This window comes from Sciurus carolinensis, chromosome 7, assembly GCF_902686445.1.
Source record: "Sciurus carolinensis chromosome 7, mSciCar1.2, whole genome shotgun sequence".
Taxonomy (NCBI): domain Eukaryota; kingdom Metazoa; phylum Chordata; class Mammalia; order Rodentia; family Sciuridae; genus Sciurus; species Sciurus carolinensis.
Genome location: NC_062219.1, coordinates 32,247,869 through 32,261,809, shown reverse-complemented (window position 1 = coordinate 32,261,809; position 13,941 = coordinate 32,247,869). Strand labels below are relative to the sequence as shown.

At 38.0% G+C, this 13,941-nt stretch overlaps 1 protein-coding gene across 1 annotated transcript; it reads right to left on the bottom strand.

Moving 5' to 3' along the window:
- Nucleotides 1–1,095: 1,095 nt before the first annotated feature.
- On the bottom strand, nucleotides 1,096–11,757 carry LOC124988630 (vascular non-inflammatory molecule 3-like). Its single transcript, XM_047558276.1, has 7 exons — nucleotides 11,487–11,757; nucleotides 11,249–11,379; nucleotides 7,811–8,003; nucleotides 5,190–5,481; nucleotides 3,371–3,744; nucleotides 2,542–2,715; nucleotides 1,096–1,709 (listed from the first exon to the last, which is right to left on the bottom strand). The coding sequence occupies exons 1-7, from the start codon at nucleotides 11,697–11,699 to the stop codon at nucleotides 1,581–1,583; spliced, it is 1,506 nt and encodes a 501-aa protein (XP_047414232.1). The 5' UTR covers nucleotides 11,700–11,757; the 3' UTR covers nucleotides 1,096–1,580.
- Nucleotides 11,758–13,941: the final 2,184 nt, after the last annotated feature.

Sequence of the window (13,941 nt, the reverse complement as noted above, 5' to 3'; positions counted from 1 at the left end):
AAGCTCCTGGCCTTGCACATGTTGCAACAAATCTCTGAGTACTTCAAGAGGACTTAATCAGAATTGGGTAGATTATAGGTAGAAAAAAATTCAAGATGTAGTCTGAAGGAGATCATTTAAATATTTTTTATTTGCATTGCAAGTATCTAATTTTCTTTCAAATACACCATAAGAATCAAGTAGATTATGGTAAAAAAAAAAAAAAAAGATAAAGGAACAATTCTAATTAGCTACAAAGTTGTTCATAATCATTTGAAAAGTTGCCCTAGTGTTTTATTTGACGGGAATCAAATAACCTCAGCACAAAGTTCACCCTGCATAATGACAAATGACGTGTTAATCAGGATTCACCAAAGCAATGAAGGTGATAGGAGATATATACTGATAGGATAAAAATGATCTCTTATATTTTATATATGTCAATAAAATGATAGAATAGATATCCTATATTTTATATTATTAATGATATATATGATTTTGATTATGATGATTAGGACATATTTGATACTGTTTTTCACAATTATAGAGATTGAGTAGTCTCATGGTCTGACATCCATCTGCAAGCTGGGGACCCAGGAAGGCTGGTGCAATGGTTTGAAGGCCTGAGAGGTAGAGAGTAGATAATGTCAATTCCAATGCAATTTGAGGGTCTGAGCACCAGAAGCCAGAAGATTATGGTCTAGTTGAAGTATTCAGGCAGAAAATGAATAAAACCTTCATCTGCCTTTCTATTCTACACAGGTCTTCAAAGGACTGGTTGATGCTAACTCAGTCCACTGGTTCTAATGCTAATTTCTTTCCCAAACACCTCTCTTTATGTGACAGAAATAATGTCTAATCAGCTATCTGGGCATCCATGTCCAGTCAAGTTAACACATAAAATTAATCACCATCAAATGGAATCAATATTTGCCTACATTAGAGCAATTACTACAAAAGGATTTTTCTAGGCCCTGCTCCCACTTACATATATGTTTGATTATACTTATACAGACTTACAGGAACACATACATGTAATGAGTTTTTGCTGATTCAAATATGCACTCACACTGTCATAGTCTTTTCTGATGCTAATAACAGCACCAAAGACTGGATACATTTTAGAGAAGAGAGGTTTATTTGAGTGCATGATAAAAGGCCAAGGACCCACATGGTAATGGCCTTCGGGCTTGCAGAGTCAGAGGCGGTACAGGGCATCACATGGCATGAGACAGCACGTGTACCTATGTGTTCCAGTATCCTCTTCTTATAAAGCCACCAAGATCTGATCCTGGGGGCTCCACCCTAATGGTCTTCTCTAATTCTTATCACCTCCCAAAGGTCCCACCTCTAAACACAGTTAGATCGATTTTCTACCTTCTCCGTACGTCACAGTGGCAATTAAATTTCAACATGAGTGCTGGAGGGGAAAACCATATTCAAATCATAGCACACCCATTGCTTTTTAAATCTTTATTTGCTGTTTCAATAAGTTTAAGGCATCTCTTCTGAACAGATACCAAGGGCACCCCTCTCTCTTTCTCTCCCCGACCCCGCAACCCCTTTGCCAGGCTAATCCTGAAAGGCCCTGGGGAAAGGGATCACTGTAACTTCCCAGGTCCCTGCCCTAAGCGTGGAGGGTCCTTCTCAAACACTCTTCCATAGAGGGCCGTAACTAAGACAGGCAAAGGGGCTCCACTTCTGCTCCTTAGACGTCCATCTCTCGAAACCTAATGAAAGAAAGCAAAGGATTAATTCCAATGCAGAGCTTGGTTTCCAGCCAGGGGCTTTGCTTGGCAACAACATTCCTGCTAAAGCAGCACAGGGTTGTAAAAAGCAGGCAGGATTTGGTATCCAAAAACTCAGGCTTATGTTTTAGATCCAATAATAGAGGGACTTTGAAAGTGTGGCAAATAATTCTCTTTCACAGGTGATCAAATAAAATAATGTATTTTTTTAAAAAGTGCTCTTTAAGCTCATAAAACACTATGATTATTAACTATTACTATCATTATAACAAATTCTCAAAGTAAAACACTCAAGAAATAAATCATAGATTCATCTTTAAAAATATTTTTTAGTTATAGATGGACACAATACACAATACCTTTATTTTATTTATTTTTATGTGGTGCTGAGAATCAAACCCAGTGCCTCACACATGCTAGGCGAGCACTCTACCACTGAACCACAACGGCAGCCCCTCAGAAACATTTTTAATGTACCATATTTAACATGAATATTCTATAATATGCAAAGGAACAGGACATTAGTTGCCATTATCAGCAATCAATACATCAAGTTTAATTTCTCTATGATTTCAGTGATGCCTTGGATTTCAACATCACACTTCTGAAGAAAAATGAAGCCCAACTCCTCTACCACAGCACAAAGACAATCTAAAGCCACAACTCGTTCCTCCCATCGTTTCCAAACGTCTTTCAGGTGTTTCTCAAAGAATGTGAATGACAATGTTTCCATACGGTCCCATTATTTCAAAGATTGTCATTATGTGGTTCTACCACATCTGCACAAAGAAAAGTCATCTTGAAAACCTCCTACCTCGTAATGTCTTTCAGGGGCAAGCTGACTCCCACTCAGGACGATCTGTGGGAAAACGTAGCTCGTGGCAAATGTGCCGCTGAGGGAGAACTCTTCAAACTTGGTAAAAGCTGACCCCACGGGCTCCCCGCAAGTTCTCAGGGCTGTGGTTTGGCATTTCAGGAATGTACATATCTAAGCAGGAAAAAAAAGTAGTCATAAAAATTTGGAAATATTTTCTCATTTGAATACACAATTTCAGAGTAGAGGAATATTTAAATTGCCTTTTAAGTAGTGTTAACTTCAGTCACAACTTATTAGTGAATCCTAATGCCTATTCAGTGGATCCAGATTTATTATTTTTAGTGAAGACAAATGGAATAGACTAGAATTTTTAAAATCAAAGTGTATTTCACGTAATTATAACTACTTCAAATTCTAATTTGATTGTTTCATAAACGGTTTAGTTAAATATCTCTTTTAGAGGTTTGGCCATGTGGCTAAAATGGGTCACAATTGAAAACATGAGACCCCAGTTGAAGGTGATTTGAAAAATACCACTTGACCTGGTGGAAAAAGAATGAACAAAAGTTTCAGCTTTTTAAACTTGAACTTGACCCGCTGAGAACTAATCAATCTACTTTATATTTTTACCTTGCAGTCAAGAAAATTAACTCTGTTCTGGCTATGATGAAACAAATTTGAGTGTTCCGGGTGAAAAAAAATTAATGATAAATGTAACATTACACCAATTATGACCGACTCTAGCACAATTTTTAAAGAAAGGTAATGATGACCTAGAAGAAACACTAATAATACTTAGTGATGCAATACACTGATGTATGTCTACCTGTAAATAGTATTGGCCTTCTACGGTGTGCAGTCCATCAAAAGCGCCCAGGGCATAGACCTCATCGGCTCGATTCTCAGACATCTTGTACGATAAGTGACAACACAGGTCCTTCTGGCAAACTGTGTAATTTCCCATGTTTTCTTTAAGCTCAGTGAAGGTGAACTTATCAAAATAAATCATCCCTGGAAAATCCAGCTGATCGGAAGGGAAGGGCTTGACACTTTTGGCATAAGCACCCCAGTCAATGGCTGCAGGGTAGGCGGGATCACTACGGGGCTGAGACTTCAACTCTGAGAGCATCAGTTGGCCGCTTTCTGTTTCCATGTCATAGTGATACACCTTGACCGCTTCTGGGGCATAGATTCCACTCCCTATGGCCAACAACAACAACAACAAAATGCAAGTGTTGGTTTCCATTTTATTTACTTTTTTTGTGTTGCTGGGGATGGTACTTAGGGCAAATGCTAGGCAAATGCTCTACCACTGACCTACACCCCCAGTTCTCAATTTTTTTAAGGTGACACGCTGCTAGACTATTCCCCTGTGAAATTAAGGTTATTAAGGCATAAGCATTTTTTAAGACATTTAGGGAGATGGCTATTGTATTGGCCCGTGTTTTCCCTAAAATGCTGCTGAAATCTTCATTTAACCTGGAGAGCTCTTTGTTTTTTTTAATCTTTCCTTTTCTAAGTAACTTTAACAAGAAATTAGAACATTCTCCCAAATATGAAGGGTAATTTCAGCTCCCCACTGATCTAGTTCATTTATTTGTGTCTGGGAGTCCTTATTTTAATCAACAAATAAGTATTCAGGAGGGCAAGAGGGGAGTGTGCATAAACTTGAACTTGAATACTTTAAAGGATAAACTCTAAAAACCTGATAAGTCTGAAATGATTTTATCATCTGAACAATAAGATTTATTTCATGATTGCAGTAGATGTTGGCTGGGACATTCCTTAGACCTGGCTCTGACTTTTTACTTATCTTGACTTCTCTCTTCCCCTCATATAAGACTGAGATAATGTTTTCCTCTTTTATTTACAAGAATAATGTTCTTAAGTAGAACCAATATTATCATTAATTTTATGGTGACAGAATTAATACATGCATCAATCAGTAAAGAAAAATGTGGCTTCTGTTTTGCAGGCCCTGCCCTTTGCCCCTCTCTCTTCTCTGTGCAGTGGGCAGCTCTCCTGTCACCGTTGTTTACCCCCTAAAAAATGTATGCCTGCTCCAAGTCCATCTCCTCTCGCTCCTTGGTTGGGACCACTGGCAGGTGAGAGCCTCCGCGACTTGGCCGTCTAGTCACCCGATCTCACTTGTCACTAGCAGCAGCTTCCAAATCAATGCCATTTCAAGAGACATCAACACAACAGCCACGCTCACTGGAGCTGGGGCTGCCACATTTGGGGTGGCTTCTCTGGGGCTGGGATTAGCACTGTGCTTGGGAGTCTCACCACTGGTAATGAGCAAGCCAAGATCCTTCTCTGAAGCAATAGCTCTCTACACTATTCTGGGGTTTGCCTCTACGAGGCCATGGGCTCTTTTGTCTGATGGTGTCCTTTCTCATCCTCTTCACCAAGTGAAGGGGCCACTGCCCCCACCAGTAGGTGCTCCTGTCTCTCATGTCCCCTCTGCCCTATATGTTCCTTGTCCTAAATCTCCCCAGGCAATCTGGGGAAAGTGGTTGGCTTAGGGTTGATAAATACTGTTAGGAAAGGAAGAAAAGGGAGGAGAAGGAAAAGTGTGGCTTGAATATCAGTAAAGAGTTCCCAAGACCGTCACTGCCACTCCGTGTGTGACTGGCATGAGTTACCTGTCATGTGCATGCTGGTGTTGTGGGTATTTGCAGCCAGCAGGTTGACGCCCATGGCTCTAGCCCAGGCCGAATGGAATGGGACAGCAGAGAGGAGGGGCAGTGTGTTGTACCAGGCCGTGGGGTAGAGAACACTGTCCACCTGGAACTCATTCACCACCGCCACAGCTGGGTGGTGAGAAAAAATATCAAAGCAAGTGAAGATGCCAAACTTCCCAAAGGGAGTGTCGAAAGTCACCAGTTCTGGATCCGTAGGGAAATCGAACTGAATTTCTGGGGCAAAAAGATTGTACTGTTAACAAAAAGCAGAGAAAGGGGAAATCAGTATAAAGCAAACTGCCAACAGATGTGATCAACACCCAAAAAAAAAAAAATCTTTCCTCCAAAGTATACTGACTTGCACATTTAAAACTGTTACACATGGATTTGCACAACTCATGCCCACTATACACCTATGAGAATTTTTAACTGACCTTAATCAAAAAACTTGCCTTTCTACCACCAATGAGTGAAGTTATGTCTACAAGTGATCTTTAAGATGTGAATATTTCTATCTTAAAATCACAGGATGAAGTCTTGAATTTTATCATTTTCAGGTTATTTCCTGTGTTCTTCCAATATCAATACCACTCCCTACGTGAAGTCTAATGCATATTAATAAAATAAACTTTGTCCTGTTTCCCTGTGATACTGCTAATAAGTGAGATAGATTTAAAATTAATTTAGACAATGCAATAGCTAAACCTTGTTAATCAGTAATCTATGAGTAATTATTTTTCAGCCTGATTATGGGTCCAAAGGTTCACTTAACCTGGGCTCAGGAGTTCAGCATATGCTTGGATCAGGATTTTATTTGTCTGATGTATACGTAGGTGAGCTCTCCCTTGAGCTACTTACCCATGCCCTCTGCTCATCTCTAGTTCCTCCTTTCACCCCCAGGTGGTAGTGCATCCTTCATCCTTAGGTGAACGGATGGAACCTAGGAGACCATGTACACTCTCCCTGTGGATTTTGTTCATAAGGATATGAACTCTGTGCTCCAAAAATGTCACAGACTTAAATAGGGGTTTTCAATCTGGAGACAATAAGTGGGCTTTTCTGGAAAGAAAAGGTCCAGGCATTCAGCAGGTTCTCTAGTGGGTCCATGCCAGCTAGTCAACCCTCCTGCTTGAATGAATTTCAAATAGAGATGAAAAGTAGAATGGTGGATGCCAGAGGCTGGGTGGTCAGGCAATAGGGGTCGTTGCCTAATGGGAATAGAATTTCAGATGCACAAGGTGAAAAGAATTCCAGAGATAGATGATAGTGATGGTTGCACAACAATATGAATAGTTAATACCACTGAATTGTGTACTTAAAATAGCTGAAATGATACATTTTGTGTTATGTGTATTTTGCCATAATAATAATAATAATAATAATAGTTGTGAACTTGGTGTTGCTATAGTCTGTGGCTTCTAAAAGGAAGGTCACCCTGAAAAACAGCTGTTAACAATAGCAAAAAGGGCCAGAGGGATGACAATATGATTTGACCCTTTGAGTGACAGACTGCACCTGAAACAAGCCCCATTCTTATCATGATACTATTCATTCAGGTACTATTATTGTTTGGATCTGGAATGTTCTCCAAAGGCTCATGCATTGAAAGCTTGGTTCTCAAAGCAGCAATGTTCAGATGTGGGGTTTTTTGGAAAGTGATTGTATCCTGAGGGATCTGACCACATCAGTGGGTTAATCCCCTGATGGGTTCATAACTTAATGGACAATTGGGAGGGGATGGAAAATGTGGGAGATGGGGACAAATTAGAAGAAGCACTCATGGGAAAATATAGGCTATTGAGGTATTTCCTGAAAGAGTATCTCGTGTCTCTAGCCTTCTTCCTCGCTCCTTCTCTCTCTTTTTTCTGTATTCCTGGGAATTGAACCCAGTACTTACCACATGCTAGGCAAGCACTCCACCACTGAGCATCAACTCTCTCTTTCTCTTTATTACCTGCCATCATGAGATGAGAAGCTCTGCTTCACTATCTGCTCCTTGTCAAGATGTTTTGCCTCTTCAAAGGCCCAAAGCAATGGAGCCAAGTGACCACAAATGGGAACCTCAGAAACTGTGAGTCAAAATATATCTTTTCTACCTTAAGTTGATTTTCTCAAGTATTTTGTCACAGTGACAAAGTTAGCTAGCACAAGTACATAAGCAGAGAATTTCCATTTTTTTAAAGCCAATTTCTTTGGGGATTATGTTTCATTGCAATCAAATGAGTCCTAATGGAATAGATGGGAGCTTAGTATGAAATATTAACAAATGGGACCAAAAGATTGACTCTGACACTAAATCATGGATGAAAAATGCTATTTCTCCTTTCTCAGAGAATATTAAAATATTTGTGAGGCTATTATCACATCTGCTTTTATATTCTGCCATATTCTATTTTATTACTAAATCAAGTCTGAAACCCTTCTTTTGGATTGAAATAAATTAAATCCCCTTTCCAACTAGAATTACTAAGGATTATAAGATGCATCCAGAACCATTTTCTTCCCAGCATTCAACAAACAAACATGTATGTAAATCACAGGCAAAGAGAGTCAAGTTTTTCTAAGGCAAAAGTAATTCTCACCTTATGGTAGCGAGCTACCAGCCTACCCTTAGAATCAAACACCACATCAGTGTTGTACTGGTAACGGCCATCAGGGGGACAGTGAGGGTCACTGGCATTGCATGGTTTCTTGTCCCCAATATTTACCACCACATAGATAGAGTTGTCTTTGGCAAGGCAGCTGAGTCTCTCTTGCACAGGTGTATAGCCAAACCTAATTCAAAAAACATTGCCTCTGACTTATTTATTTTAGTGATTTCCAGAATATGAAATAAAACTTTATTTGCCTGCTTCCTACAACATGGCAGCTCTAGGTCAAGAATCAACAGAAAAGATTTTTAAAACTCAGATGAAATATAGTGCCCATCTTTGTGAAAGTTAACTTTCTGAACGTGCCCGATTCCAGATACCAGTGCAAGACTGAAGAGCAGAAGGGATGGAGGAGGCAGGAGAGGAGGAGGAGAAGCAACACTGTCTCTTATGAAGTGCACCCAGGAAGGCAAGAGAAGGGCTTGAAATTTAGCAGAGTTTTTGTGCAAATGACCTCGTCTATAAACCCTAATTCTACACATTTGCTAATAGGAGGTGGCACAAGAGACAGATGACAAAAAAATAGTTGGTCCTGTGCAGGCCATCTTCTATAGAGAATCAAGGCAGCACTGTGCAGTGGAAATGTCAACAAACGACACTTTACAGTGCTGGCTCAGCTTTCTCATCTGTCACATATGACATACAGCTTTATATCTTAGCACTCATGGGAAAAATATAGACCATGAAATTGCTTTTCGGAGTAATGCTAAATTCATCCATATTGGGGGATATTTATCCTAAAAATAAGAAGGGAATGTAGTGAGGTGACAGTTACCTTTAAATATTTAAAGGATTCTCATTTAAGGATATGGGTCATGTATATGAATGTAACATACAAGGTAGAACAAAGACCAAAGGAAGTTACAAGAGGGAAGGGGTTCAGTAGAAAATAAGAAGTGTTTAGAAACCAGACCACTGTTGGTGAAAAAGGGAATCTACTAGTCTCTGAAAGTTTCAGCATAACATGGTGCAATCAGGCACTCAGCATGCTAAATCCAAGTGGCTGTTTTAATTCCTGCTGATATAATTATCAAGTACAAGACCATAAACCTCCTTTTCTTCTTGTAGTTAAAATGCAGAGTGAATGCTGAGGCGAGATGATCCCAAGTTCAAATCCAGTCTCAGCAAAAGTGAGGTGCTAAGCAACTCAGTGAGACCCCATCTCTAAATAAAATACAAAATAGAGCTGGGGATGTGGCTCAGTGGTTGAGTGCCCCTGAGTTCAACCCCTGGTATGAAAAAAAAAATGCGGAGAGATAACTGATATCAGTAGTTATAGATTGGAGGTACACAGTACAACAGAGACAGTATCTGGGACCAGAAAGTGCTCAGTAAATAAATTATAATAATAAACTGTAATTATCAGAAGGTGATCTTGTGTAATGATGGCTTTATGCCTTTTGAGGCTGGTCACAATCTCTCCATGATTTCTCAGTCCCTCTGAAAGGGACAGATTAATGACTTATTAGTTTAGGCCTTTTCTTTTTTTTCCTCCAAGAAATATCAAGAAATATTATCAATATTTATATTCATTAAAATCTTTAATAAGTCTGCCATGTAATTTCTAAAAATTTTTCTTTTGTTGGCTCAATACTAACTCCTCATGAAAAATGCCCAAGAAGTTGTTGGTCATGTCACCATTCTAAGTAGTAATATTTAAATCCATAAGCATGACCACATAGCCCTTTATCAGAGATAAATATTACCAGGGAAGAAACTGCACCTTTCTTTTCCAATGTTATCATTATAGTAAATACTAGACTTCTCCTTAGTTAAAACACAGAGTGTGAATGTGTCCACTGGACTCCCTAAAGTGTCACTGGTCATTTACTTTCTCAAGTTAAAATAATTCTCTAACACTAATTATCAGGCTTATGACCATTTTTCCCTTAGGAAAGTTATTTTTACCAGCTTATTCTACTAGTCAAATATTTTAATATAAGCCTTTTGAATTATGCAAATAGCAACTGCTTTTTGCTTTGAAAGTCTCATAAGCAAGTAGATGTTGAGTCATGATTACATGGTTTCTGTAAACACAAATTATGCAATGTTTAGAGAGTATTTTCCCAAAGCTGAAAATCCTGAGGCTTGACCCACATAGCAGATTTGGCATATCATAGCATTGGACTTGTCCTCCAGTTGCTTCCTTAGGGTCAATAGTATTAAGTTCCTCTTTTTGCACATAGACATAATTATGAACAGGTGCATATAAATACAGAATTAGCAAATTAAATTACTTTTGAAATTTTCCCACTTAAATTACATAGTAGCTATTTTAGAAGTAAACGGCACCTAATATAATCTCTTTCATAAATATTTCTTATTTACTGTACACATTTTCTTTAAAGAAAGTTATGCCTAAACCATGACTATTAATAGTTACTAGACTCTAAGGACAAAATGCAAAAAAGGACTCAGTTCCTTTTGTTTAAAAAAAATTGCTATAGTGTCAGCTAACAATGAAGAAAGCACTGAAGGAAACAGGTTCCATGTCTGTCATGTCATTTGAAATTCTTGTTTACTCTGTAAAGGAAGTAGAGAGTAAATTTTATTATCCATTTTACAAATAAAGAAAAGAACAGAAATGCCAAGCATTTAGGTTATATGCCCCATATCACTCAGCATAGGAAGCAGTAAAATGTGGAATCAGAAACAGTACTTCCTGCAGGGTGCTGTGGCACATGTCTGTAATCCCAACAGCTCCGGAGGCTGAAGCAGGAGGATGGAGAGTTCAAAGCCAGCCTCAGCAACATCAAGGAGCTAAGCGACTCATTGAGACCCTGTCTCTAAATAAAATATAAAATATAAAATAGGGTTGGGGATGTAGCTCAGTGGTCAAGTGCCCTTAAGTTTAGTCCCAGGTACCTGCCCCACAAAAAAACAAACTAACAGTGCTTCAAGTCCCATGCAATTTCCATTCATCTTGTTAATTATGCTGTAAATCACAGTGATAGCAACACTCTTTGGAAATATAGACTCATTCACCCTTTTTTTTTTAACCATTCCTGTGAAGGACAGAGGTGTTCACAAATGAGCCAACTCACTTGTATCTGACAACATAAGATGTACATAGTGCAACTTTCTTGCTTGCTGAAACCCAATTAACTATATTTATTATAAAAATTGTGTATACACATAAGGAAATAGCAACAAATAACTACTCAAGCATCATGATCTTAGGTCATCCACCAAATAGGAGACACACCAGATGATACACATTATGAAACAGCAGTTGTATCAGAGTCCAATGGAATAGACTGGCTATTTGTCAGCAAAATTACTAGTCAAGCTTAGTGAATTTGCTGTGGGTACCTGACAATATCACAATCCTTCTGTTCAAAAAAACGAAGGGCAATGACATGACATTACCTCTGGGGATCTCTACACGGAATCCAGTTCACTTCAGGGGCAGGTATATCTTCCAAATAGGGGTAAATGCTCTCCCTGGTGAAGACCCAACCATAGATTCCATCTTCTGGGGTTACAATGATGTGAGCACCCTGCTCAAACCAAGTGGGAGCAAAGAAGTTTATCATAAATTCTAAATATTCACACACTTTCCAAGTTTTAAATCCCCTTTACCCAGCCAGTATAAAAATGACAATACCTGCTTGGCTGCCAGCTTGACAGCTTTCTCTAACACATCTATGTTCTTGTTCATCAGGAGCAAAGCTTCTTCCTTTGAAACAGGTTTTTCTGTTCTGTTTGGTAATATAACAGCATGCTCATACACTGCAGCAATGAAAGTGTCCAGTGCACAAACACTTGGAACCAAAAAGGCAAAGATCACCACACATTTTGAAAAACGCAATGCAATCATAACTAAAATTTAGTGGACTTCAAAAAACAAACTCAGATTCTTACACTTATACCAAAGGAAAAACATGTACTTTAAATCCCTGCCAGTAGCCAGCTACTTTTATTTTCTCATGAACACATTATGCAACGTGGAATTGAGAAAAGGATGTTGTGCAAGAAAACTGACAGCCAGAAATACATGATTGGATGGACTCAAGTGTGCAGAGTTATTGTTGACATTGCTCAGAGATCAACCCATCTCTAGAAGTGGAGTTAGTGAATCACCCAGATGAGTCCACCCCAACCCAAACACACTGGCAGGTGAACTCTTTTCTTTTAGTGAGATAAATTTTTCTGGTAAGCCAATATTTCCATAATACGGTCAATATTGGACGATCGTAGTACCGATTTGAGAATCTACATATGAAGCTGTGACAGACACAGATTGTTACACAAGCCCTAGTTTTATCACAAAATGGAAGGAGAAACAAATGTATACATGTTAAAGATTGGGCACAGTTTTTGCATCATTAGCAGATATCATCAAAACCAGTGGTTGCTTGGAAAAACTGTCTAAAAGTCTGAAATATGGAAATTTAAACTGAGTACTTTAAAAAATATATTTCTGAATTCTTACAGCATTTTTTCAAAGCTATTGAATGTCTTTCTCTGATTGATATTCTTTTGACCTTTAATTTAAATCTTATAAGTAATTTTGTATATTTATGTCTTATCTTTTTTAAGAAATTAAGATGCTGGGAAAACAGAATATCCATATGTAGAAGAATGAAACTAGACCTCCATCTTTCATCATATACAAAAAACAACTCAAAATGGATCAAAGACCTAAAATCTGAAACTATGAAACTATTACAAAAACTGTGAGAAATACTCTAAAACTTTGATATGGGCAAAAATTGGAGGGCATGGGGTAAGAACCTCAAAATCTCAGGCAAAAAAAAAAAATAGGTAAATGGTATTATATTAAACTAAGAAACTTCTGCAAAGCAAAGGCAACAATAGATTGAAGAGATAGCCTACGGAATGGAAGAAAATATTTGCAAACTATTCATCTGACATGAGAGTAATATCCAAAATATATAAAGGTCTCATAAGCCTTAACAACAAAAAAAGCAATAAGATTTTTAAAATGGATAAATGATCCAAATAGACATTTCTGAAAAGAAGATATGCAAATGGCATATATGTATGTGTGTGCATGTATAAATATACATATGTCATTTGTATGTGTATATATGTGTGTGTGTGTGTGTGTGTGTGTGTGTGTGTGTGTATGAAAACTGTTTGACAACATTTATTAGGGAAATGCAAATCAAAATCACACTAGATACCATCTCACCCAAGTTAGAATGTCTATTATCAAAAGGCCAAGGAAAATAATAGTAAAATGCTGGCAAGGATGTGGAGAAAGAGCAACTCTTACACACTGTAATGTAAATTAGTACAGTCATTATGGAAAACAGCATAGTCTTCCATCAAAAGTCCAAAAGTAGAACCACCATATAATCCAGCAACTCCACTCCTGGTATATAGCCAAAAGAAAGGAAATCAGTAGGTCAAAGAAATGTCTTCACTTCGTATTTATAACAGCACCAGTCACAATTGTAAGATGTGGAATCAATCTATGTGACTATCAATAAGTGAATGGATAGAGAAAATGTGGTAGATATACAAAATGAAATATTATTCATCTTTAAAAAAAATAACAAAATCTTGTCATTTGTAACAATATGAATGAGCCCGAAGGACATTTGTTAATTGATTCTAAACCTTGAGAGAAATTTAACATTCAACTAGTATTCATGAATTGAAGGAATGACTGATTCTAGAGTCATTAATATTGGTTTCTCTTGGAATTCTTTCAAATCCTCATCTGAAAGTTATAGATTTGGGAGATTTGGGTCATTTTGTTGTTTGGATTGCTCTACATTTCAAAGTCCCTTGGTTCTAATAAACATTTCCACTATCTGAATATGCCTTTTCCCAGGGCCTCCCAGGTGTGTGTATTTTCACATGTTCTTATGGACTGAGATGACATCTATCAGACATAAATTTATTCCAGGACAAAAAATTATCTGAGGACAATAAGGAAACTGGATAAGACAAACAGATTATTTTATGATGAGAAGAAAGAAACTTATTTCAGTTCGTCACTCTGACTTGACTTGGTTCACCTGACTTTCTGAATAAAATCAAAGGGAATTCCCCTTCATTTTCCCAGTCTCTAATTCCAGGAAATGTAC

Coding starts and splice junctions, on each gene's coding strand:
- LOC124988630 (XM_047558276.1), bottom strand. CDS start 11,699: ATGATTGCATTGCGTTTTTCAAAATGTGTGGTGATCTTTGCCTTTTTG. Junction 3,745..5,189: donor CACCAGCATGCACATGACAG/GTAACTCATGCC, acceptor TGTTGGCCATAG/GGAGTGGAATCTATGCCCCA. Junction 2,716..3,370: donor AAGGCCAATACTATTTACAG/GTAGACATACAT, acceptor TTTCCTGCTTAG/ATATGTACATTCCTGAAATG.